Source organism: Musca domestica, unplaced genomic scaffold (genome assembly GCF_030504385.1).
Source record: "Musca domestica strain aabys unplaced genomic scaffold, Musca_domestica.polishedcontigs.V.1.1 39, whole genome shotgun sequence".
In the NCBI taxonomy this organism is placed as follows: Eukaryota; Metazoa; Arthropoda; class Insecta; order Diptera; family Muscidae; genus Musca; species Musca domestica.
The window spans coordinates 5847524-5874473 of record NW_026712326.1 but is presented as its reverse complement, the minus strand read 5'-3'; the positions used below and the strand labels follow the sequence as shown (position 1 = coordinate 5874473).

Sequence of the window (26950 nt, the reverse complement as noted above, 5' to 3'; positions counted from 1 at the left end):
TTTTTTTTTTTATTTCATATTCATTCATTTTCTTCTTTTTGTTAACATTAAAACTAAACTAAATTACAATTTGTTTTATATACGTACTTAATAAGTGATAAAAACGTTACAGAATAGATGCGATAAGAATGATTGATGCCAGTGAAACGCAAAAGAAAAAAATCAAAACTTTAATTTAAATATACAATTTTGCATAATAGTTTCGTTTCGTTTTGTTTTTTTTTTTTTATTCAATAGAATACAATATTTGTAGATTTGTGCCAAAAATAAAATACAAATAATTTACACATAAATGAGATAGATTGCTGCTATTTGAGGCATCCTTTTCCTAGGCTTTTAAGTTTCAAAATTTGTTATTTTATTTGAAAAGAAAAATCAAACTTAAAATTCACAATTTAATTATAATAATGAGAAAATTTCGATTTTTATTTTGTGTGTGTTTGTTTTGTGTTATCTTTATATGTATGTAATATTATCCTTTTTTCAATGCATATGTTTGACATTTGCCGCTGATTAAAAAATATGTATATGAATAACTAAAATACAAGAATAAAATAATACAGATTAAATTAAATAATAAAAATAGGTTTCCCAGGGGAAAACCCCAAGATTTGTGTATACGTATAGTAGGTAGATGGAAAAGTGTTTAACTAAAAAGAAAATCAGTTGATATTACAAAAAAGATAACAAGAAATTAAAATAAAAATATATTTTTTAATTGGTATACATCACACCACCGCCTTGGGCGCCTTCTATATTCACTACCGTGTTATTGCTATATATGTATGTACTGTTTGTTTTTGATATAGGGGGCGATAGTGTTTATTACACAAATCATATTTATAAACAAATTTATTAAAAAACCAAACCATAATCCTTAAAAATGTTATGTGTCCCGAAAAGTAATAATACACAATATTTGTGTAAAGGAAAATTAATTAAATCGTCACTTGAAATCTAGGCGAAATTCAATTTTTTGTGTCTTGTAAAATTATTGTGTAGCGCTATGTATGTTTGTGTATTAGTAGTATTGATCTGTTCCGTTCCGGTATTGTGCAATAAAAGAGATTTCATAAATGATACTATGTGTGACTGTGTGGTTGTGTTGTGTTCTTTTTCTGTCTATATAATTTATTGATTATATATGTTTGAATGCGTGTTATGGTTTCCTTTGAGAAGTTATATATCTACTTCATTGTTTTTTTATCTGTTTAAATATGTTTCTTGAGATATTTTCCCGTTTTTCATTTTCGTATATATTCTTTATGAGGGGATTTGTTGAATGGAATATTTGGTGTTTTGTCGGTTAAGGTAGTTCACTAAATATGTTATTTGTAGGTATGTAGGTTGATTGGTTGAATTGTTTTGTTTATATGAGGGCATCATGTATTGGTAACAGGTGGCGGAGAGGGTCTAAAGGCTGTATGAGCTGTCTGCTACAACTTCATTGTTGCTGCTGCTGTTTCGTTTTATTTACAGGGACATGTTGCGACGACCATTCACTTTATTAACTAAATTGCAAATTTTTAAGGCTGGTCCTAATTTGAGACCCATATATTTCATCATCATTTCTGAGGTTAACAATAACAAGGCTTTGCCATCAATTTCCTAAAAAAATACGAACAAAATACAATTATATAATAACGAAACGGATATATAAAAATTATTTTATGCAGAACAAAAAGTTTTATCAAGTAAGGTAAAAAGGCTGTCGGTTTTGCCGACAGATGTATGCCCTCAGCCAATGTTCGATTATTAAAAAATATATTTTGACTTCTGTTATGATTTTTCAAATTGTTGACCATCTATGGAGAAGGCTTTGGTCGAAGGAATTGGCCAATATTGTCCATTTCCTAAATAAATATGATATTAATATTGTGACGTGCCAGGTTTGGACTATATTGGTTAATTCCTTCACTTTATATGAGATATGTGAAAAATTTTAGAAAATGTAAAGGTAAATTTCGCGTTCTATGAGCTTCATGGATATTCAAAAATTTGACCCTTTGTGGGGAAGCTACCAAAAGGAGTGTCAGTAGAAATGGGATGGGATGATTTCACACATTCACATAAAGAGAACCGGACGTTTAGTTCGTATTTAATAATCGTTTTGGTTAAACGAAACTTTATCCCTTTGTAGGGGAGGTACCAGAAGGAATGGCCCGACCGATCTTTATAACAGATCTTATGTTGATAGAAATATTGAGATGTGCCAAGTCTGAACGGAATCCGATGTTGATTTCGCGTCTTATGAGCTTCATTGATATTCAAATTTTTCACCCTTGGTAGGAGAGGTACTACAACTAGTGGGCTGATATATTCCATTTTCACATCACACCTTGGGTTAATAAATTTGAATTTGAAGTCAATCTGACTGTTACATCACATTTTATAAGAGTCATAATTATTCAAAATTTTGACTCTTTGTGGAGGAGGCACTTCGTGGAGTGGACCGATATATTCCATTTTTGCACCTGACCTAGAACTAATGCAAATATTAGGATGTGCAAAGATGGAGCAAAATCGGAATATAGCTTCTCTTTCTGTGCAGAAAATATTTATTTGTTTTTTTTTTTTTTTTTTTAATTTCGAATTTTTGTGGGGGTGTTTCTTGAAGGAGTGGACCGATATTATCCATTTTCCCTCCTGATCTAGCATTATTGTGATTTGAAAAGATGGAGCAAAATCGAATTTTTGCTTTCTCTCTCTCTCTCTCTCTGTGCAGTAAAATATTTTCTTTGAAAATTGCGACATGTTGTGGGGAGGTACCAGGTGGAGTGGACCGATATTGCCCATATCCTAACTCGATGTAAGTTTGATAATAACATTATGATGTACCAAGTTTGGAACAAATCGGATAATCCCTTCGGTAGTTATAGTGTGCACCAGCCAGACAGACGAGCGAACATCTCTAGATCGACTCCAAATGTCTTGAAACGGATTTGGTCCAAAGAGACCTAGGGTCTAAAACCGTTATGTCGACTAGGCAAGTTTTGACCGTATCAAATTGTATATACCCCCTCTAGCCATATAGCTGAGGGGATAATTATTTAATATAGAAAACATAGGATATAAAAATTAACTTATGAAGTACAAAGCTAAACGAAGCTAGCCACCCTCCTTTTTCCAAAAGTTGGAATCCTATTGCAGCCTGGCATAATATTACGTGAACGTCTTAAAACATTTAATGCTACCTGTGGCGCTGAGGATGATAGTTGAAAGATTTCGAATTATATGTGTAATCCCCCACTTACATTTACAGTCAAATTGTTTATTACACTGACTAAGTGTTGACAATCCTACAAAGCATGGAGGTCAATTGGCAAACAATTCTGTCCACTAACTACTCCACAATCTCTGGGGGTCATATTCGACATCTGTTTATATCGAACTTCCTGTATATTTCGAAATTCGTTTATTTCCAAAAATTCTGTATCTTTTAGCAATGATTTTTTCCGAAAAGATCGCGATTAATCTGAAGGGACAAGTGGCAACTTTTTGGAACAACTATTATAGCAACTACTATTGCTACATTCTTAAATGTCTTAATATAATCCTCGGAAAATTGTACAACTTACATGTTTCCTGAAGAGATCACCGTGAACAGCCAATGAACTATCATTGCTCTCGATAAACTGTATAACTTCCTCAATTGACCAATCCCCTGGTTGGGCACGTAATGGAGGTAAAGCAGCACCCATTGTACCATTTGTATTATGTGGATTATGATGTACTGGCACAGTGACAGTACCACCGTATGAACATGTTGAGGGTATGACGGCCGTAGCCGAGGCTACCGTCGACGATGTAGACTGTGAGGCGCAGAATGGTGTAGATACGGATGTAGGTAACGAAGCACTAGATGATAGTGTGGAAGGAGATTTATAGGTTGTGGACGCTGTGGCCGAGGCAGCAGCAATTAAATTTGATTGTTCTGGATGTACTTCTGCTACCATGGGTGCCAAGTACTTGAAATTCGAATTGTTTAGGGAATGTTGATGTGATTGCTGCTGTTGTTGCTTGTGTTCGTCTCGATGCGTTCCAGTGGATGAAGTTGTCGACGACAGTGATAATGATGATGGTGTGGAGGAAGATGATGCTGCAGCAGCTGTCGCCGTATTACTATTTGAATGATGATGTATGCGCACTTGCCTTAAAGCCTGGGCCTGTGTTGCATTCTGAAAATATAAAATTTGGTTGATATCATTAATATTAAAAGTTTTAACGAATAAAATATATCATCTATTAAGTGGTTTAAAAATTTAGACCAAATGGCCTTCTTCCAGGAGTATAAACGTCGTGTGATTCTACCAAATAAAGACTAACCTGGACACCATTTGTGCTTGCCGCCGTCGCAGGAGCCACTGTCGACGGTTCAATTTTAATATGGGCATTATTCGGTAGAACACCAACACTGCCGCCATTGCTAGTTGTCGTCTCATTATGATTATTAATATTGCCACTATTGCCATGCATATTTTTGCCACTACTGCTATGTGGAGATTGATTTTTATTTGTCGATGATGTGGGTGCCGTTGGAGTACTATTGGAAGGCTCCTTGGCGTTGCTTTGATTGTTGAAATGATTATTTGTATTGGTTGTGGATGTTGCATTTGTTGTACTGCTCCCTGTATTGTTACTACCACTACTGTCCACAGATGAATTTGCCGCCGTTGTTGTGGAAGTGGCTACCTCCTGTTTAATGGTTATCTTTTCACTGCTGCTGGGAGTTTTACTGCGTTTTTCTGGAATTACTGGTGTCGAACTCTCGGACGAGCCAGTGGCGTTGGACGTTTGTGACAATGGTCTCTTCTTGGAATTCGAACATTTTTCACAATCCTCCGTATCTGGAGATAGCGATATTAGATTTGGACATGCCCTGCATGTTGTACATAGAGTTTCAATAAATTGTGCCAAACTATCGTCATCTCTCATGCGTAGAGGTGATGGAATTTTTACCTGAAATCAAGGAAAACCAAAATCAACTATTTCTAGTACACACCTCCTACTTGATAAACAAATTGACACATCTATCCCTTCACTTACCGTAAAATTCTTTCCTGCGGCCGTAACTATGTGAACATCACCTTCCAATGCAAACAATAGTTTTGATAATTGTTGCGTATCTGTACTGGCTGCCAACACCTCCTGAAGACATAACTTTGCTAGCGTTTGATGTGTTGGCCCCGTCACCATTGATGGTAGCTTTGCACTGTTGATAAACGGTCCACCCTTACAATTGGTATGGAAATGTGCTGTCACTGGTGTGGCTGGGACCATTGAATCGGTTTCCTGTATAAATGTATAGCGTTGGCGTGGACTACGATGTTTACTCGAACTGGAATCCATGCGTGATTTATGACCCGGCGGTTGCATTGGATGACAACTACGGGCGCACCAACCAACTGGGAATATATCACGAGATTTGTAGCTGCACCAATAGTCGAAAGCTCCACGCCACCCATCGAATGTCACATGGATCTGGTCGTCTTTAATCGCATCAACTGTTGCACAGCAAATCAATTGTGGATTCTTTTTGTCGACCGCCTCGAGCTTTTGGCCCACACGGAAGAGATTTTCGGGTGGATCAGCTGGCTCTGGCTGGAAAATCTCTTCCGGTGCTACCATGGCATTATTTAAAATTTTACATAGATAGCCGGGCCAGCTGGAGGCATTCATGCGAAACCCAAGTGGTGGTTGCAACATGCCGAAGTTCTTTTCACAATGGCCAATGGCATGAATCTCGTTCGAGTCGACCAAACGCCAGAAATCATTTTGACTGTCACTACCATCAAGGCGTAAACGTAAACGGGATCCGAGGACACCAACAACGGTCGCTATACAGGTTGAGGTAACATTACGTGGATCTAAAGCTTCTAGTTTCATGCCGATTTTAAAATCATTAACTGGTGGATTCAGCGCCTGTTTAAAACATTCTGGCGGAGCTGCCTCAGAACCAGTTTCCTGTAAAGAGAAATGAGATAATTTATGTTAATATGGTTTCGAAGCAAAACGTTAGCAGTGTAGCAGTTGAGAAACGCAATCGTTTTAACGACGGAGAATGTACAGCATGTATAGCTCTTGGAATCCTGAGCCTAATTCTCCCGTCGTTTTGACTGGGGAAAGAAAATATAAATTTTTATTAACTAGATAACTACACTCGTGCCTAAGTGGCTCACTCCGTAAAAGTCCAACTTCTCTGGAATGCCTTCGACAATCACAAAACGATGATCCAAAAAAGAGAAGCTTTGGATAGGGTATTAAGATCAATATACCCGGTACTTAAAATCTTACAAATTTCTTTTAGTAATACTGGTATCAAAATTGCTGTAGTGATCATCACCTGATAAGATCCATGACTACGACATGGAAGGGGGAAATATCAGATATATATAAGAAGATAAGTTGGAAAGACATTAGATCAGCATCTCTTTTAACGATCCCCCTGACTATCAGATCGGATTCATACACATTATTTGCATTTTAGCTACAATTTAATACAGCTCCTGCGTACTACCTACACTTTATCTTTTGGGTTGAGATCTTCCAAACAGCTAACTATAAGAAAAATGGAAAATTATAGAACAACAGCTTGATTTGAAAAGTTTTCGGATATCTCAAAAAGACCCTTGCCTTAAATTAGACTTGAAATGTTATCTCGAAACCATTTAAAGGAAGATGTCCGTGTTACATTGTATAAGAATTTCTTGATAGGTAGGAAATAGGGACTCTAATATGAATCACATTGTAATTTAAAATTTTGTTGTAAACTTCTCATGGCTTGGAAAATTATTTTGAATAATCTCTCAACTTCTAACGGAAGGTTCTTATACCCTATAATAACGTTCTTCTTTTCGTTTCCCCTAATTTCATATCTTAAACTATTCTTAGAATATCAGGAGAGTATTGGAATGAATTGCTGGTCATGCAGCTACCATCAGCATTACAGTGGTGGTAAGCACTGACAATACATCCGAAAAATTACCCTGAGAAAAAGTTGTTTGGGTTCTTAATTTATCCATTAGTTTGCTAGATTAACTGGGAGATAATCGAAACGTTATTGATACGTAAGAACACAAACCATGACACACATCAACTCACCTTTAAATAAGCATCCCAATCAAAAACATGAAAACTTTCATATTGGAATGGTCCAGTTGGTGTACACGAACCACCGCCGCCCATTCCCTTGCCACCCGGTGTATCTCCCCGCGAACCGTTGCTCAGCGATCTTGTTGGACCATTTTTCTTCTGATGTTTATTCATGCACATTAGCGAGCAGAATTCTTTATTGGGTGCTCCCTCGCGAATTACATTGTCACACTGGGCGCAAGCACCTTTACTATAGGCCTTACGAAATTCCGCTATACAGGTCTCCGAACAAAATTCCTTTTTACCATTCTGGGTTGGTAGAACATATTGCAACGGTTGTTTACTTTCGCCACACCAAGTGCAGGTTGCCCGTTTAGCCGGTCGGCCGCGAGATCTTTGATTCAGCGATTGTCCGGTCGATGTGGGAGTTGTGGCTACCGCTGATGATGACACCCCATTAGTTGCACTGCCATTAGTGCTACTACTGCTAGTGGAGTCTTGTCCACCACCAGACATAATTGTAATCTTTGAGGGATTTTATATTGAAGTTTTTAAACGCAGCAAATTGGCAAAGATTTTTTGGGGCTGGGGCTTTTAATGGGCCAATTGTTGTTGCTGTGAAAATTCTTCTTCTTAGCTTCTGACAAGCGAGTTGTTTGTGTTTTTCTTTTTCTTCGATTTGCAGCCTTTTCTTCGTTTTCTTTGGCTGCTGCTGCCAACAAAAATGCTGTTGGTTTTTCTTCGCCTTACGAAGACTTTCCTTTTATTTAGCGTTCAAAATATAATCCTCTCAGTATTTAAAACTTAGTTTTCTTTTTTTATTGCGGCATCCCATCAACTACACTTCAATTACCGCTTGGATTTATTTACGGAAAATGTAAATTAGTTGATATTTGTGTTTCGTTTTTTGACGGGCTTACGCGTTATGTTTTGTTGTGGTGCCTCACATACACACACGCATACATTGACACCGAAATTTGTGTGTGCCGATTTTTCTCTTTTTTTCTTCGATACTCTTTTTTTTTTGTAATTGGCAAACACGTATGTTTCTTTCTTGTTTTATTTTGTTTCAACAATCATTTTTATGTGAATTTTGTTGTTACTTTGTTGGCAAGTATTTTTTTCACAGTTTTGTAATAATTTATTTATGCTTTCAGTTAAATTCCACGCAAATTTTCAATAAATTCTCAGCACTGATATGGAAAGCAACACAAATATTACGCCATTTTTTACTTCTATATGAATTGCCCACGGTTGGTTAGGAGAGTAGTGAGCAAACATGGTGGAATGGAAGAAACGAAGAACATTTTTGGTGCGGACATATTGGCAACGCGGAAAACTATGAAACTGAGTTTGGAAATAATCGTTAATACCGGTAAAATAGCAATAATAATCGTTGGATTTGAAAAACGAAAAGCGAAATATAATATTGAAAAAAAAAAAATATTATATTCTTGACGTGTAGCATATTAAAGTAAATATTTAAATGATCACATCCCAACAAGGTTGTTCAATAATGGCGTTTCCACATTGTTTACTACTATCGACCAGTAGGTGGCGCAAAACATGCAATGTTTCTAGAACATTTAACATAATTCTATAGCTCCGAAACCTCGTACACATTCGTGAAATTTGAGTTTATAAAGAAAATATTCAGAAAATATTCAAATTCGGCTGTTTTCAAAATGCCTATTGCAACGTATGCATATGTCTACATAAAACATGATTTTGTAAATAAATGTTGACCATCCATTCAGTCTTCGCGTTTTTAATCAATAATTCAAAATCTATGCAACAAGTTGTTCGAGTTTTCATTGTTTTGAAAGACATTACAAGCCAAACAGGTACACCTTTATACAGGGTGAGATGAAAAAACTGCAACCAACTTCAGACTGCTGTCATTTCCAAGCCACTCAAGCGTGATAGTGTGATTTCTTTATATTTGGTTGGAAACCATTGGTGGCTATCGTTAGAGCACTCTAGCATTTAAATGTGAATAAATATTTAGTGTCTCGTACCATCGCTCGTTACCGTGATGCTGGTAGAGTAGCCCGAAGTCAAAAAAGTGGACGATATAAAATAGCAACATCAGCAAAAATGGTTCGAAAAGTAGAGAAGCGACTTGATCGAAACCCGCGTCGCAGTGGCCCAAATATGGGTCGTAAGCTGAACATATCGCAATATTCCATTCGGCAAATATTGAAAAATGAGCTCGGGGTAAAGCCATTGAAATTCTATGAAGTGCAAAAACTTACACAGCACCACAAAAAAAAAATAGACTCAAATGAGCTAAATAGTTGCTTCGCTTGACCGAAGGAGGTGAACTGCCGAATTTGGTTTTCTCCGATGAGAAAACAATCGTTGGTCAGCAGTTTGTAAAGAAAAAAAAAATTATCGTGTTTGCTTGCCAAAGAGGTCAGCTGAAAATGTGCACCTTCGGTTGGCCACCAGAACTCAAGCGCCGGTCATGTTGATTGTGTTGGCCGCCATAATAGCCGCCATAATAGACGATGGTATCGACCGTGGCATCGGAATAAATGCCGAATATTATCGCTTAAATATTCTGGAGGATGCTTTAAAGCCTTGGGCACGCAAACATTTTGGCCGCAGACCTTGGACATTCCAACAGGACTCATCGCACTCAGCACGCGCCACCCAAGACTGGTTACAAAATGAGGTTCATTTCCAGCACACAACGACCACCGAAATCTCCGGATATCAATCCGTTGGACTATTGTGTCTGGAGTATTTTGGAAAGCAAGGTTAGCACTAAAAAATACAAAAGTGTCGGTCACCTTAAGCAAGCGCTTCGACGGAAATGGGCCAAAATACCGCAGAGCAACATTCGGGTAGCATGTGACGGTTTCATTGGCCGTTTGAAAGCCGTAACTCGTGCCAAAGGTGACCAACTCGAACAAATCTAATATTATTCTAAAATTTGATGCTATTTCCGACAATTTTAGCTTTCGCTCAATAATTCCGCAACACATTTTGAATTTCATTGGAATCGGATATACATATCGTCTTTGGTGCATAAAATACATGGAATCGTCCGAAATATTTATATGGGAGCTATACCCAAACCTGAACCGATTTCAATGTAATTTGGCAATATTTTTTTGGTACCAAATTTCGTCTCTCTGTCCGAATCAGACATACTTTTCGCGTTGAGTGCATCAAATATGTAAAATCGGTCGAAAATATATATGGGAGCTATATCTAAATCAGAACCGATTTCAATATAATTTTGCAAAAATTATTTTCTGATCAAATCCCGTCACTTAATCTAAATTTCATTAAAGTAGAACATACTTATCATGTTTGGTGCATCAAATAAACGATATCAGTCGAAAATATATATGGGAGCTCCATCCAAATCTGCACCGATTTCAATATAATTTGACAAATGTATGTTCGTTTTAAATTTCTTTACACATTCCAAATGTGGAGACTGTATGTGTAATCGGTCAATTGATATGCGCATATAAAATCTAAATTTTTGGGAGGTACCTCTGGTTTTGATGCTATATATCCAGTTCCAAGTGGAATTTCAAAAATGTATATAGCCTATGTTACTTTTAGGCAATGTTGTGGTATATTTGGAAATTTTCAGGAAAAGCTGTTGAGCGGTTTTCGAGTACATAAATTAAAGACAAATAAACATACAACGATTTTCCCTCTTTTTTGGATATAGAAGATGTTATATCAAGATATAATAACATATTTTTCTACTACCAACGTCATCTATTGAATCAAAGCACGAATGATATGTCCTATCAAAGACATATAATATAATTAGATGCGACATTACATTTTCACTTTTCTCCAATAGATGGCGCTGGTAATAGAAAAATATGTTATGTCACGATATCGTGACATGTTATAATTTATCAGAGCTGACACTTTTTAAGGGTTGTTGTTGATTTTTATCGATACAATGTACAAGGAAATGCTCTGGAATAGATTTTTGAGAGCATGTCTATCATACCTGATATTTTTTTCGCGTATTTCCGCAATTTTTGGCGATATCGGAATAACATATTTTTCTAAAATTTCCAATGTATTTCTGTTATGTCGCCTGCCATCTATGCATTTTGTCAAGTCTTTATAGTTTTATGTCTCTGTCCTATCTTTGTTTTATGTGTGTAAACCTTACGTTAGTAATGTCTCTTTCTTACACTAGTTGTCGATAGGTGGCGCTAACAATCATAAAATATTTTATCTATTCACTGTTAACTTTGCGCAAAACATGAAAAGACATAATTTTAAATACCATAATAATCACAAAGGAATTTCATCGGAAAGAATGTAAAGTAGAATATTAATTGAGAAAAGTTTAAATAGGAATCGAAACGGACGAAATTTAAATATTCTCCACCATTTTAAAGGGGCTTGGAAAATTTCCAAAAGATTCCGTCGAAAAATAACCTGTCAAATGATAACCGTTATATGGATGCTATACGAAGACGTGGCCCTACATAGACCATTTTTTGTCATTGGCTGTAGTACCCATTACGAACTTAAAAAAATCGCTAAAATCATCAAAATACCGAATTTAGTTGTTCTGTTGTATGGTGGTCATTCGATATCGTGGGCCAATATAGACAATTCTCTTCCAACTACATAATGTTTTTCCAGCTCAGTGCCGGCCTTGCACCAAATATTTGCCGAACTTTTATATTCTGGAGGCTTATTTATGAACGAATGCTATCCCTGTTTATGACTGAAATTTACGGTTTTCTTCGAACAACTCTTCCATGAAATCCAGCTCTATGTAAAATTTTTCTGGATGTTTTGGCATAGATGCTTTTTTATACCCTCCACTATAGTATGGAGGTATATTAAGTTTGTCATTCCGTTTGTAACAACTCGAAATATACATTTTAGACCCCACAAAGTATATCTATTCTTGTTCAGCACAAAATTCTATGTCGCTTCAGCGATGTCCGTGAGTCTGTGGAAATCACACTAGCTTCCAAACGAAATTAAGTAGGTTGATAAAATTTTACTCAAATGTATAATATGTCTGCAGGACTTTTGGTATTGAAAATGGGCCATGTAGGTCGACGCTTTGGTATAGCCTCCATATAATGGTACTTCCCTATTTTCGGCATTTTGATGTTTTTAGCAACATTATTCGAGGGAATTGTTTAAAATTTGATTTTGTAAGTTCGTAATGGATACTACAGCCTAAGAAAGAAAATTGTCTGTGCAGGTCCCATCTTCGTATAGCCCTCATATAACCGCAACTCCCGATATTCGGTATTTTGATGATTTTAGCGACATTATTCGCTGAAATTATTTCAAATTTGGTATTTTAAGTTCGAAATGGATACTACATCCTAAGACAGAAATTACCTGTGCATTTCCTCGTCTTTATATAGCCCCCATATAACCGCACCTCCCGATATTCGGTATTTTGATGATTTTAGCGGTATTATTCGCCGAAATTATTTCAAATTTGGTATTTGAAGTTCGTAATGGATACTACAGCCTAAGACAGAAAATTGTCTGTACAGGTCCACGTCTTCGTATAGCCCTCATATAACGGTACCTCCCGATATTCGGTATTTTGATGATTTTAGCGACATTATTCGCCGAAATTAGTTCAAGTTTGGTATTTGAAGTTCGTAATGGATACTACAGCCCAAGACAGAAAATTGCCTGTGCCCCCATATAACGGTACCTTCCGATATTCGGTATTTTGATGACTTTAGCTACATTATTCAACGATTTTTTTTCTAAGTTTCGCATTTGAATATTGTAATGTCTATGACAAATGCTGCTTATGCAGGTCCATGTCATCGTATAGACCATGATATAACTACATTTGGTATTTTTATGATTTTAACAGATTTTATTTTTCTGAAAATTGCCAACTTCGTTCCAAATGGGTATTCAAAGTTTGGGCTAGCCGAACATACAGATTTTTTACTTGTTTATCATTATTTTAATATTTTCCACAATTTTCGTTGATGTTTTACTGGGATTATTTTTTGCCATATTGACCACTTTAAGCTCTTCCAGAACGGATAATATTTTTGGACTCCCAGACTGAGGCTTTGAAGCTAGAATGGCGGTTTCTTTGTTATTATTAATTACGCGCTGGAAAGAAGAATACGTTCTTCCAATAGTTTCACCAATTATTTTGAGGCTATGTCCTTCTTTCCACAATTTAATAATTATTTTCCTTTTATTCCTTATTTTATCTCCTTTGCTTTCCATGTGTGTATAACATCCGTAAACTTCACCTGGAACTTGTTCCTTATGCAACGTCTAGAATCTAATGACAATTCCTCTTGGATTTTTATGAAACATCAACAAATAAACTTTTAATTTTTGTACTCTCCACTCCATTATAGGGGGTAAATTAAGTCTGCCATTCAGTTTGTAAGTTCTTTATATAAAATGTATATATTTTTGATCAGCATAAGATTTTATATCGAATAATCCATGTCTGTTCGTCTGTAGAAATAACTCTATATAAAATCCACGTTTTAAAAGTTTATAGACAAAGGATATTTTTGTTGCTATTTTTTATCTACTAACTATATAAAATAAACTTAAACTTTTAAAAAGTGAGGCTCATTTTGCATATTACCTTAGGTTATGGCGAACACAATTCAATTCTTATAATGAGTCTGGAAAGTCTATGAAAATGTCACACAACAAGTTTAATGGCTAAAGTTTAATTTGTAGCCGCCAGTACAGAAAATCTATTAAAATGTTCATTACAAACGAAAATTAAATTTGAAATTTTATATTGAATATCAACTTTCTTAATAAATATCTACTTACCTTAACTAGCCAACAGTATGAGTAACTCCTTCGGGGAAATCTTTCATCGGAACCATTTCCAAATATTAGTTCATGTTGCAATATTTCAAAGCGAAACCGAAGACATAATCGCATTAACTGCCATTTTAACTTCATCGAATGGTCTAATCGACTTGAAATAAGATGCGATGTACGATGGTGGGTTGGAAAAGTTGTGGTAAATTGTCTGGCTTGTTCTTGATCGCTTTGAAATGATGTCTATACAAATGAATTGAGATACGTTTCGAATATGTCTTTAACTGATATGTAGAATTATTTATAATAGAGTTATAAATACCGAACCAAAGCAATGCTTTGAATCTGAAAGGAAACCTTAGCATTCATGAACAGATATTACTTGATTTGAGAGGGCTTTCCTTTTTTAGGAAAAGTGGACATTTTGAAAAAATATCTTGAATACCGTTGAGATAAAATCTGTACCTAAACATTTTATAATCGATAAATGTAATATAAAGAAATCGGTGGAATTAAATAAAAAACTATATGGGATAAATATGGAAGACGACTACATCTTGGTTTCATTTGACGTAGTTTCATTATTTACAAATATACCAATCCATCTAGCTAATAAAAACATAATACCGAAATGGGATGCTCTTCAAAAATATACATAATTACCAAAATCCTAATTGCAATCCTGTCTAAACGACAATAACTATTTCATATTTGATGGGTAAATATATTCGCTATATTATACATATTCAATATATGGTATGACCGTATCCTCCACAAAAGCTGGCATTGTCCAAAACAATCTTTTGCAGAAAGTAATAGAAGATCTCAACAAGAAAAAAAAAAACATTCAAATTTTTGACGAAATATGTCGATGACACATTTGCAATAATAAAGATAGGAGAAGAAATTAAAATTTTAAACAAATATTACAACAAGCTCGATATCAGATTGAACACACTTAAAAGAAAGAATTTAACGAAAAACAAGTAAAAAAAGCAGTAAAATCGGCCGGTCTGAACTTTGAACAACCTCCATCATTTCAAAAAAAAAAAAAAAAAAAAAAAAAACCATTAAAGAAAGTCTTAAAGTCAGGCGGGGCCGACTTTATGATACCCCATAACAATTAAAAGTTTTTATGGAAGAACTCAATCACACAAGCTATAATTATAATTATAATTATAATTTAATTTAAAGTTCAAAGGAAGCATTTGTATCCTTTTAAATTTGGACTTGTGTTGCCCATTTGGTGCACAAATAATTTAAAATCAGATAAAAATATATATGGGAGCTATATCCAAATCTGAATTTGATATATTTCCCTGAATATCGTTGTTACGGAGTGCATATTACGGTTGGGGTAACAAATATAACAAACCGGATGAACAATATATATGGAAGCTATAGCTATGTCTGAACCGATCTTCACCAAATTTGACATACTAGCTTCTAGACTCAATTCGGTCGTAAGTGCCAAATTCCATCCCATTTGGGCAAATATTAGACGTTTGGTGCACAATAACAGGTAAATCGGAAGAAGTTATATATGGGAGCTATATCCAAAACTGAACCGATCTCGATAAAATTTGGCAAAGATATTTCTGAGCTGTATTTAATATATTTCCCCAAATATTGTTGTTGCATAGTGCATATTACGTCTGCGGAGGACAAAAATAACAAATCGGATGAACAATATATATGGGAGCTACAGCTATACCTGAACCGATTTCGATCAAATTTTGCATACTTATTTGGAGGCCTAATTTGGGTGTATATGCAAAATTCTATACAATTCGGGACGATATTACACGTTTGGTGCACAATAAAAAACAAATCGGACGAAGATATATATGGGAGCTATATCTAAATTTTGACCGATTATCTCCAATTTCAATAGGGTTCGTCCTAGGGCCAAACAAATGATCTGCGCAAAATTTCATCTGGACCGGGCAATAAATGCGACCTGTACTTTGTTTACAAAAATACATAGACAGACGGACGGACGGACATGCATAAATCGACTCTGAATGTGAATCTAAGCAGATCATCAAAAGGAACTATGGGTCTATCTCGTTTCCTTTTGCCTGTTACAAACAAATGCACAAAGACATAATACCCTGACCACCTTGTGGTGTAGGGTATAAAAAATAATAATAAAATAGAATCCGGTGAAAATTCCGCTAAAATCTTAAAAATACCGAATAAATCTACGTGGACTCGCATAGGCAACTTCCTGTCACAGGCTATCGTACCCATTTCGAAGTGCAACTACAAAATTTGAAACTACTCCGGTGAAATGACGCTAAAATCATCAAAATACCGAATATTGGGAGGTATCGTTATATGATGGCTATACGAAGACGTGGACCTGCACAGACAATTTTCTGTCATAGGCTGTAGTATTCATTTCGAAATTCAAATACCAAATTTGAAACAATTCCGGTGAATAATGTTATATGGGGGCTATATGAAAACGTGGACCTACATGACCCATTTACGATTTAGCCTTCTATCTCAATTCGTTCGAAAGATAGCGTGATTACAACAGACAGATGTACAGACGGACATCACTAAATCGACTAAGAATGAACAAGAATACTTTTTTTGGTCTGACATGAGTATTTCGAGGAGTTACAAACGGAATGACAAAGTTAATATATCCTCATTAGAAATGTGGAGGGTATAAAAATATTTATTGGAGTAATAGATATGCCGCACCGAATTTCACCAAATGGTAAATATCGGTTGAATATAAAAAAAGCAAAAACCGTAAATTCGGATGAAGATGTATATCGAAGCTATATAAAAATCTGAATCGATCTTGATAACGTATTTTCGAGAAGAATATATATGGGAGCTGTAGCTATATCCGTACCGATATTCTTCAAATTTTATGTACTTTCATCTGGACTGAATTCGGTCGGATGTGTTAAATTTCGGTCATTGGTCATTTAGTGCACAATTAACCCGAAATTGGTTGAAGATATACAGGGTGAGATAAAAAAAACTGCAACAAACTCAAATGCCATAATTTTTACATTTTTTTTTTAAATTTTATTGAATGAAAGCACAACATGTCGGAAATAGCATCAATGTTTAGAATAAGTTTAGATTTGTTCGAATTGGCCACCATTGACACGAATTATGGCCTTCAAACGGCCAATGAAACCGTCAAGCGCTTGCTTGAGGTGATCGACACTTTGGTATTTTTTAGTGCCAACCTTGCTTTCCAAAATACTCCAGACACAATAATCCAACGGATTGGTATCCGGAGATTTTGGTGGCCATTATGCGTTGGAAATGAATTTGTATGTCAAATGTTAGTGAAGTATTGAGTGCGTGATGGAATTAAGTCTAAAATATTTTTTGTAAAATTATATTGAAATTGGTTCAGATTTGGATATTTATACCCTACACCACATAGTGGTAATGGTATTATGTCTTTATGCATTTGTTTGTAAGATGGAGAAGGAAGCGACCCATAGTTACTTTAAAGGATATTCATGGAATCACTAGAATCAGTCCGTCTGTCCATGTATTTTTAAGAACAAAATCCAGGTCGCATTTATTATCCGATTGAGATGAACTTTTCCAAACAATACTTGTTTGGCCCAAGCACGAACCCTATTGAAATTTGTGAGCATTGGTTCAAATTTAGATATATCTCCCATGTATGTTTCAGGTTAATTGTGCACTAAATAGCCAATATCAGTCCAAATGACCTGAATTTCGGTACATCCGACCGAATTCGGTCTAGAAACAAATACATCAAATTTGGGGAAAATGGGTTTAGCTATAGCTCCCATATACATATATGTTTCATCCGATTTGGTGTTTAAGTCCCCCACATTCGTAATTTGCATTCGTCAACGATGATATTTGGTATCAGATATATTATAGAGCTCGGAAATACCTTTACCAAATTTAATCGAGAACGGCTTAGATTTGGATATAGCTCCCATATATATTCTTAATCCGATTTCAGATTTATTGTGCAAATAATGACTAATATCAGCCCAAATGGAGTGAATTGCGGGACGTACGTTTCCATTTTGTGGAACTCAGCTCCGATATATATTAATACCCTATACCACATAGTGGTAAGGATATTATTTATGTCTTTGTTCATTTGTTTGTAACATGGAGAAGGAAGCGAAATATACCCATTTTTACTTTTGAGGATCTGAGTCGATTTATGCATGCCAGTTCGCCTGTCCTTTCGACCGTCGTCCGTCTGTCCATGTATATTTGTGAATAAAATTAGTGATAATCGGATCAGATTTAGATATAGCTCCTATATATTTTGAACCGAATTCGGGTTAATGACCTGAATTGGGTAACATCCGACCGAATTCAATCTAGATTCAAGTACATCAATTCTAGAAGCAAGTACATCAAATTTGGTGATAATCGGCTCAGATATACCTATAGTTCCTATTTATATTTTTCGTCCGATTTGGGGTTTTAAGTCCCTCACATGCGTAATACGCACTCCACAATAATAATCTTTGGTAACAGATATCATATACAGCTCAGAAATAAGTACCTATGTTTTTGTGAGATCGGCTTATATTTAGATATAGCTTCCATATATACCTTTATCCACAAGTGGCTATCGTTAGAGCACTCCAGCACTTAAATGTGAATAAATTTTTTATGTTTCGTACCATCGCTCGTTACCGTGATACAGGTAGCGTAGCCCGTCGTCAAGGAAGTGGACGGAAGAAAACAGCAACATCAGCTTGATCGAACCCCGCGTCGCAGTGGCCGAAGAATGGCTCGTGAGCTGAACATATCGCAATATTCCATTCGGCAAATATTGAAAAATGAGCTTGGGGTAAAGCCATTGAAATTCCAAAAAATGCAAAAACTTACTTAAACTTAACAGAAAGAAAATAGACTCAAAAGAGCTAAAGAGTTGCTTCGCTTGGCCGAAAGTTGTAAATTGCCGAATTTAGTTTTCTCCGATGAGAAAACATTCGTTGTCCAGGAGTTTGTAAACAAACAAACTAATCGTGTTTACTTGCCAAAGAGATCAGCTGAAAATGTGCACCTTTGGTTGGCCACCAGATCTCAAGCGCAGGCCATGGTGATGGTTTGGGCCACCATAACAGCCGATGGTCGCTCTCCGCTCGTATTAATCGACCGTGGTGTCACAAAAAATACCGAATATTAATTATTTTTATATATTATTAAAGCTGCAGACCTTGGACTTTCCAACAGCACTCAGCACGCGCCACCCAAAAATTGTTACAAAATGAGTCCATCAAATATAAAAAAAAGGCCGAAAATATTTATGGGAGTTATATCCATATCTGAGCTGATTACAATAAAATTTGGCAAATTTATTTTTATACCGCATTCCCTCACACGCATCAATAGATATGTCTATACAAAAACTATTTTTTTGGCGGTACCTTCGATTCTCATGTTATATCTCCAGTTCTAAGTGGAATTTCAAAAATTTATGTAGTATTTGTGGAAATTTTCAGGAAAATCAGTTTAGCAGTTTTTGAGAATATTAATTACAAACAAACAATCAACCAAACCTACAAACATATTCCTCTTTTATAGATATAGATAGATGCCTGAAATATCTAAGTTAACTATCTCACTCTCTCTCTTTAAATTCCCATATCGAATACCTTTCCAATACATATCCTCGTTTTACAGTACTCCTTAATCCCCACCCATCTTCTCGAAGTACAACTTTCGCAATTTCATGAAAATATTTAAGTAACGGCACAAGTAGACTTTTCCACTTTGCTGTCAAAACTTTATGGTATATACGTCAATTTCAATGCAATTATTATTACTTTGCAGACATTTTCCCACAACACAACCATTTTGCCAGTCGGCCTGCCTAGCCGCCTTCTGACACCAACAATATGCTCACTCTCTTGCCCCTAGATTATGCGTTCGCATCCGAAGTGGAAACATAAATATTTTGCAATAGTTTTCCCATGAGGATAAGTGACTTCCTTGGTCAAATAAATTATGGTGCGAGGAGTAAGACATCCTTTCCAACACCCTCACATGCTACCCCACCTCCCCCCATTCTTCAACTTAAAAATGCTTATTATTACACATTTCTATCTACTTGAAGCTTATTTTAGTTCCGTTTAATTCTTCATTGGCAAAGGATGAACTTTGTTGCTGTTTTGTAATCGAATAACTGCTCACAAAAATACCTTGAGAAAGTATTTCGAAACTATTTTAAGAAATAAACATAAATTGTTTGAAACTCCTGTGGTGTGTTTTGTTCGAGTTTTGGCTTGTTTGCTTTAGAGTTTTAACAAAAGCCAACATATTAGCTTGAGTATAATATGCTGAAATTTAATTGAATATTTCTCATGTTTATCCTCTTAGCCTCAAGATGAGAACGAATAGAAGAATTATTTCTGGCTTAAGTCATCGGTGAGCTTTTTCGTAACAAAAGTATTAATCGGTTTGCCGACAGATGTATACCCTCAGCCAATGTTCGATTATTTAAATATATATTGACTTCTGTTATGAATATTCAAATTGTTGACCATCTATGGAGTAGGGCCAATATTCTCCATTTCGTATCGGACCTAAATAAATATGATATAAATATTGCGACTTACTAGGTTTGGAATATATGAATTACTTCTTTCACTTTATGTGAGATATATGATAATTTTTAGAAAATGTTAAAATGTGCGTGAGGTTCCTGATATACAGGTTGAAATAAAAAAACTGCAACAAAGTCAAACGCTATAATTTTTACATTTTTTTTCAATTTTATTGAATGAAAGCAAAAAAATTCGGAAATAGCATCAAATTTTAGAATAAGTTAAGATTTGTGCGAATTGGTCACCTTTGCCACGAATTATGGTCTTCAAACGACCAATGTCACACGCTGACCGAATGTTGCTCTGCGGTATTATGGCCCATTCCCCGCGAAGCGCTTGCTTGATTTGATCTACACTTTCGTATTTTTCAGTGCCAAACTTACTTTCCAAAATATTCCAGACGCAATAGTCCAACGGATTGGTATCCGGAGATTTTGGTGACCATTGTACGCTGGAAATGAAGCGAGGGACCTCATTTTGTAACCATTCTTGGGTGGCGCCTGCTGAGTGCGATGGTACAGAGTCCTGTTGGAATGTCAAAGGTCTGCGGCAAAATGATTACGTGCCCAAGGCTTTAATACACCCTTCAGAATATTTTCGCGATAATATTCGGCATTTATTCTGATAGAACGGTCGATTAATACGAGCGGAGAGCGACAATCGGCTGTTATGGCGGCCTCCACCATCACCATGGCCGGTGCTTGAGTTCTGATGGCCAACCGAAGGTGCAGTTCACCACTTCCGGCCGAGCGAAGCAACTTTTTAGGTCTTTTGAGTCTATTTTCTTTCAGTTGCGGTGTAAATTCTTACACTGTTTGGAATTTCAATGGCTTTACCCCAGCTCATTTTTCAATATTTGCCGAATGGAAAATTGCGACATGTTCAGCTCACGAGCCATTTTTCGGCCATTGCAACGCGGGTTTCATTCAAGTCGCTTCTTTACTTTTCGAACCATTTCTGCTGATGTTGCTGTTTACTTCCGTCCACTTCCTTCATGTCGGGCTACGTTACCAGTATCACGGTAACGAGCGATGGAATGAGACAAAAAATATTTATTCACATTTAAATGTTCGAGTGCTCTAACGATAGCCACTTGTGGTTTTCCAGCCAAATATTACGAAATCTCACTATCACCCTTGAATTTCATCTCGAATAACAATGCTTTTGTACGCTTGTAATAATATAATGAGCTGTCATTGAAATAATTTTAACAGCTATCGGACGAGTTTCTTATAAATGACAGCAGTCTGAAGTTGGTTGCAGTTTTTTCATCTCACCCTGTATTTTGACTTGCGTTATAAATATTCAAACTGTTGACCCTTCATAGGAGAGGTTCTGAAGGAGTGGGCCAACATTTTCCATTTCGTATCTGACATAGATCTGATAAAAATTATTTAAAAAATTTTTGACCCGTTGTGGGGGAGGTGGTACCAGAAGGAGAGGTCCGAGATTGTCCATCTTCACAAAACATCTAGTGTTTATGGAAATATTAGAATATACCAAATATGAATGGAATCGGATCTTAATTTCGAGTTTTATGGATATTCAAAATTTTGACGCTTTGTGGGGGAGGTACCAGAAGGAGTGGACCGTTATATCCCATCTTCACATCACCACCAGAAAGAGTGGACCGATAAATCCCATATTCACAACAGATCTTGAGTTAGTAGAAGTTATATGATGTGTGAAATATAAAGAGAACCTGATGCTTATTCCCGTTTTATGACCTTCATGAATATTCAAAATATTGACCTTTTTTGGGGGAGGTAACAGAAGTAATGGTCCGATCTCTACCGTTTTTATAACAAATCCTGTGTTGATGGAAAAATTCAGATTTGCCAAGTCTGAATGGAATCGAATGTTAATTTCGCGTTTTATGAGCTTCGCGGGTATTCCAAATGATTACCCTTTGTGGGGGAGGTACCAGAAGGAGTGGACTGATACCTATCCATATTCACACCAGACCTTGGGTTAATAAAAATATTGTGATGTATGTAGATTGAAGACTATCGGACTCTTACATCACACTATATAAGAGTTTATATATTCAAAATGTTGACCTTTTGTGGCTGATGTACTCGATGTAGTTGATCGATATTGTCTATTTTCACTGAATCAAAAATTAAGATTTGCATAGTTGGAGCAAAATCGGATTATCCTTTCTCTTTCTGTTCGATAAAATATATATTTTTGAAAATTTTGTGGGGAAGGTACCAGAAGGAATGGCAGACAGACAGACGGATGGTCGGACGGATATCTCTAGATCGACTCGAAATGTCCTGAAAGAAATTTGGTCGATAAAGACCTAATGTCTAAAATCGTTATTTCGATAAGGCACGTATTGGCCGTATCAAATGACATATACTCTCTCCAGCCATACGGCTGCGGGTATAACAAGGTAGCTTTAGCTCATTTTCAGTACATAATTAATATAACTTTTGAGGAGTTACAAACGGAAGGACGAAGATAATATAGTATGGTGGAGGGTATAAAAGGTAAAGGGATGAGAGAGTCCCATTTTAAACTGCGAACGTCATGGAGATGGGATGTCGGAGTTTTTTTTTAAATATCATAAAACAGGAGGGTTATACCAAAACGTGAAACTACATTAAAAACACTGTGCAAAATAATCCTTAAATTTTAGGTATATAGGTGCCTTCGGCCATATAAAAGATAACAATACGAGGATTATTTCGGTCAACAATATTCAAGCGAGTCACCAAAAGTGTCTTATTGGTCCTTTTTTTAAAATATGGTTAAAAACTCTCCTTAAACGGGATAGAAGTAATTCAAAATTTTTCACAAAGTTATTTTTCATAAAATTCTATTATAGGTCCCAGAAGACATCAAAATTCCATCTTTAAAACATCAAAGTCAACCAGTAAGGAAAGTTCAAAAGTCGGGCAGGACTGACTATATGATACCCTACACCACTATACGTATTTAGTAGAGCTCCTGTAACCAAAAAGTATACATTTGGAATTTATGTGAAGTAGATCATACATAATATGAGCTAAATAACATCGTTGTATAATGCATGTTACGCATGGGAGGGACTTCAATACCAAATCGGATGAAACATTATATATATGGGGGCTATGGCTTTATCTGAACCGATTCTAACCAACGTTTTTCGACGACGAACGAATTCCGCCGGAAGTGCCAAAATTCAATCCATTTGGTGCACAAAAAACCTGAAATCAGATGAAGATATATACCGGAGATATATTCAAATCTGAATCGATCTCGACACAATTTGAAACATTTATTTCTGATCTGTATCCAAAGATTATTGCTTTGGAGTGCATGTAAGTGACTTAAACCCCAAATCGGATGAAACATATATATGGGAGCTATAGCTATGTCTGAACCGATTTTTACCAAATTTGAAGTACTTATTTTAAGGACGCATTAAGACGGAATTGCCAAAATTCAGTCCATTTGGGTTGATATTAGCCATTTGGTGCACAAAAAACCTGAAATCGGATAAATATATGTATGGGACCATTTTGACACTATTTGTGAGCTGTATCTGATATCTGGCACCAATATATATATATATATATATATATATATATATATATATATATATATATATATATATATATATATATATATATATATATATATATATATATATATAGGAGATTTAGCTATATCTGATTCGATTTTCGCCAAATTTGATGTACTTGCTTCTTGACTAATTCGGTCGGATGTGCCAAAATGCAGGTCATTTGCACAGATATTGACCATTTGGTGCACAATTAACCCGAAAACGGTTGAAGGTATATGGTAGCTATGTGTAAATTTGAGCCGATTCTCACTAATATTGTTCGGTAAATTTTATTTCAATCGGATAAAAAATATGACCTGCATTTTTTTCATAAGAATGCATGGACGGATAGACGGGCTGTCATGCATAAATCGACTCAGAAAGTGATTCTATGAAGATCCTCAAGAGTAACTATGGGTCTATCTCGCTTCCTTCTCCATGTTACAAACAAATGCACAAAGACAGACTTACCACTATGTGGTGTAGGGTATAAAAATCGCATGCGATAAAAAAAATATGACAAGAATTTGAAAAAGATGTAACAAAAAATATTCACTTTTTATTGACATATTTTTCCGCGATCTTATCTTTTTCTGGCAAGAGACCATTTCAAATTGGTGAGATTTGTCAAAATCAGCACAGCGGTTGTTGACTTATAAACGAAATAACTAAGATCAATTTTTTTACAAATATATTGTACCTAATTTACTATATATCCGATATTTTGGATATCAGCATCAATAAAATGATCAGACGACTTCTTCGTGTGTTTCTGGTTTCGCCAGGATTTAAGATATTCGCGTTTAATTGAAAATTAAAGATATTTTCTTACATAACTGGTAGGGTTTATTTCACCCGCTAAATATTGCCTGGTGACTATCCAAAGTGGTAGGCTTCTACCCAGCCGTAACCTTTAATTCCATGATAAATTTCGCGTTGTTGGTTGGTTTATAATTGTGGCCTGTAGAGCTACTGCAAAATCAGGAAATTTTTTGTGTGTTTGGTTCATATCAACCTCTTAATATTTTGTGATTATCTCCAAAAACAATAGGCTTCTGACACTAACGCCACCTATGTTTTTAATTTTGTGAGGGTCGGGCCATAATTGTGACCTGTAGTCTGATTACAAATTAACATAATTTTTTGTCCAATCAAACTTATAATACCCCCAACACATAGTGTTGTAGGGTATAAAAATATTTAATTACACCAGTACCTATCCATTTCAGAAGGCCTGGACATTTGATCCCGAATATCTCTGTAGTGAACTGCCGAATCCTAACAAGTTTCTATCTCTCTTAGAAAGCCTGGACATCGGCACCCGGCACAGTGAGCTGCCGAACCCGTACGAGTTCCGATAAATGTTAGAAGGTCTGGACATCTGATCCCGAATATCTCTACGGTGAACTGCCGAATCGAACCAGACTGCCGTACCCGAATAATTTTACGAGGAAACCCCAATTCGCCTTAATAGGACTGGACACATTGTCTCAATCACTTGTCAATATCCGACCATCATTTAAGAGTTCCTGATCGCCTTCGATTCATCGGTAACGGTAGATTGTAATTTAGTGTTTGAAGCAATAATCAATAATTATCTGTCTGTTTTTTTGTCATAGGAGTTATTCCAGACACAAAGCAAGGGAACTGATGAGGATTGGTCGCTCTTTCCGAAACATAGTTGTTCCCTGCCTTACCTCCTGGTAAACATTACCATCTTTCTTAAGCCTAACTATTTTGCAAATATTTTATTTTAAATTTTATTATGATTAAATTAATGTTTATATTACATTACATTTCTTTGGATGTTACCATCCACAAATATACCCCTCTATTCCAAAAGCCATGGAATTGATCAGTCTTGACATAATTTAAATTATTTATGCACAGAAATATTTAACCAAATTATTGCAAGAATTTAGATTTTTATTAATATTTAAAATATTCAAAGGACCAAGATCCATCACTCTCGTGTGCGCGTGTGAGTGTGCCCAACAAATTCAGATCTCCATTAGAGGGAGGGTGTAACAACGTCATTCAGTCGGTCGTCTTTAATCAATAAATTAAACCAAAATAATCAATGCATAATTAATGAAGACCCTGACGTACCTGTGATGACCCACCTTCAACAGCCATCCGCCTCATTCGACCTGACCTCATTGTAATGGCCATGTTCTGGTTAAACGGCAACATTTAGTCGCCTAAAAGTGAATGACATTCTCCATTAATAGCAGCAAACGATTTTATTTTTATTATTAAAGAAAAAAATAATTATTTTATTTTCCATGTGAATAGACAATTTGTTAAAAGCATCCAAATCGAGAAAGGCTGTCAGGGATGACAGGCCATCATCAGCGACCCCTATATCATTTGTAATGTGTGGTTGTGGTGTTGACCACCCAAAGGGTTGCAGTGTTAGTGACGGTTAGATTGAATGTCATTTGACCAACCATATTTCCTGAATGCCGAGTTATGCTGAGATTTTAATTAAAAAATGTGTGTTTAATGGGATTCGTCGCCGACGCCATGCCACCTTCTGTTTATAATTGCTTGATCATATTAAAAATATAAAATTTTAATTTATAGATAGAGGATGAGTGTGTCAATCATAGATGTACTCGTACACATATGTGTGTGTTTATGCATGTGTGTTTGTATGTATATTTATTAATGATATGCAAATATCGACGAAGAGCAAATTCATTTATTGTAGGTATATGTTTTGATTAAAGTTTGCTTGTGTGCGAGTGCACCTGTGCTTGTTGGGACTACGTTTGTTAGGAAGGAACAAGCTACAGTAATTATACACTGAGCTCAACTTAAATATGTTTTTAATATTTTAGCCACTCCGCTCTATGGCTACCAATGTTATATATTATTTTTTATATCGTCAAATTAAATCAATACTTCCCGAGAAAGA

General features: G+C 35.8%; 1 protein-coding gene across 1 annotated transcript; it reads right to left on the bottom strand.

The window, feature by feature from the left end:
- Window positions 1–367: 367 nt before the first annotated feature.
- On the bottom strand, window positions 368–8339 carry LOC101900218 (polycomb protein Scm). Its single transcript, XM_005187206.4, has 5 exons — window positions 7102–8339; window positions 5047–5964; window positions 4327–4959; window positions 3579–4178; window positions 368–1608 (listed from the first exon to the last, which is right to left on the bottom strand). The coding sequence occupies exons 1-5, from the start codon at window positions 7606–7608 to the stop codon at window positions 1474–1476; spliced, it is 2793 nt and encodes a 930-aa protein (XP_005187263.1). The 5' UTR covers window positions 7609–8339; the 3' UTR covers window positions 368–1473.
- Window positions 8340–26950: the final 18611 nt, after the last annotated feature.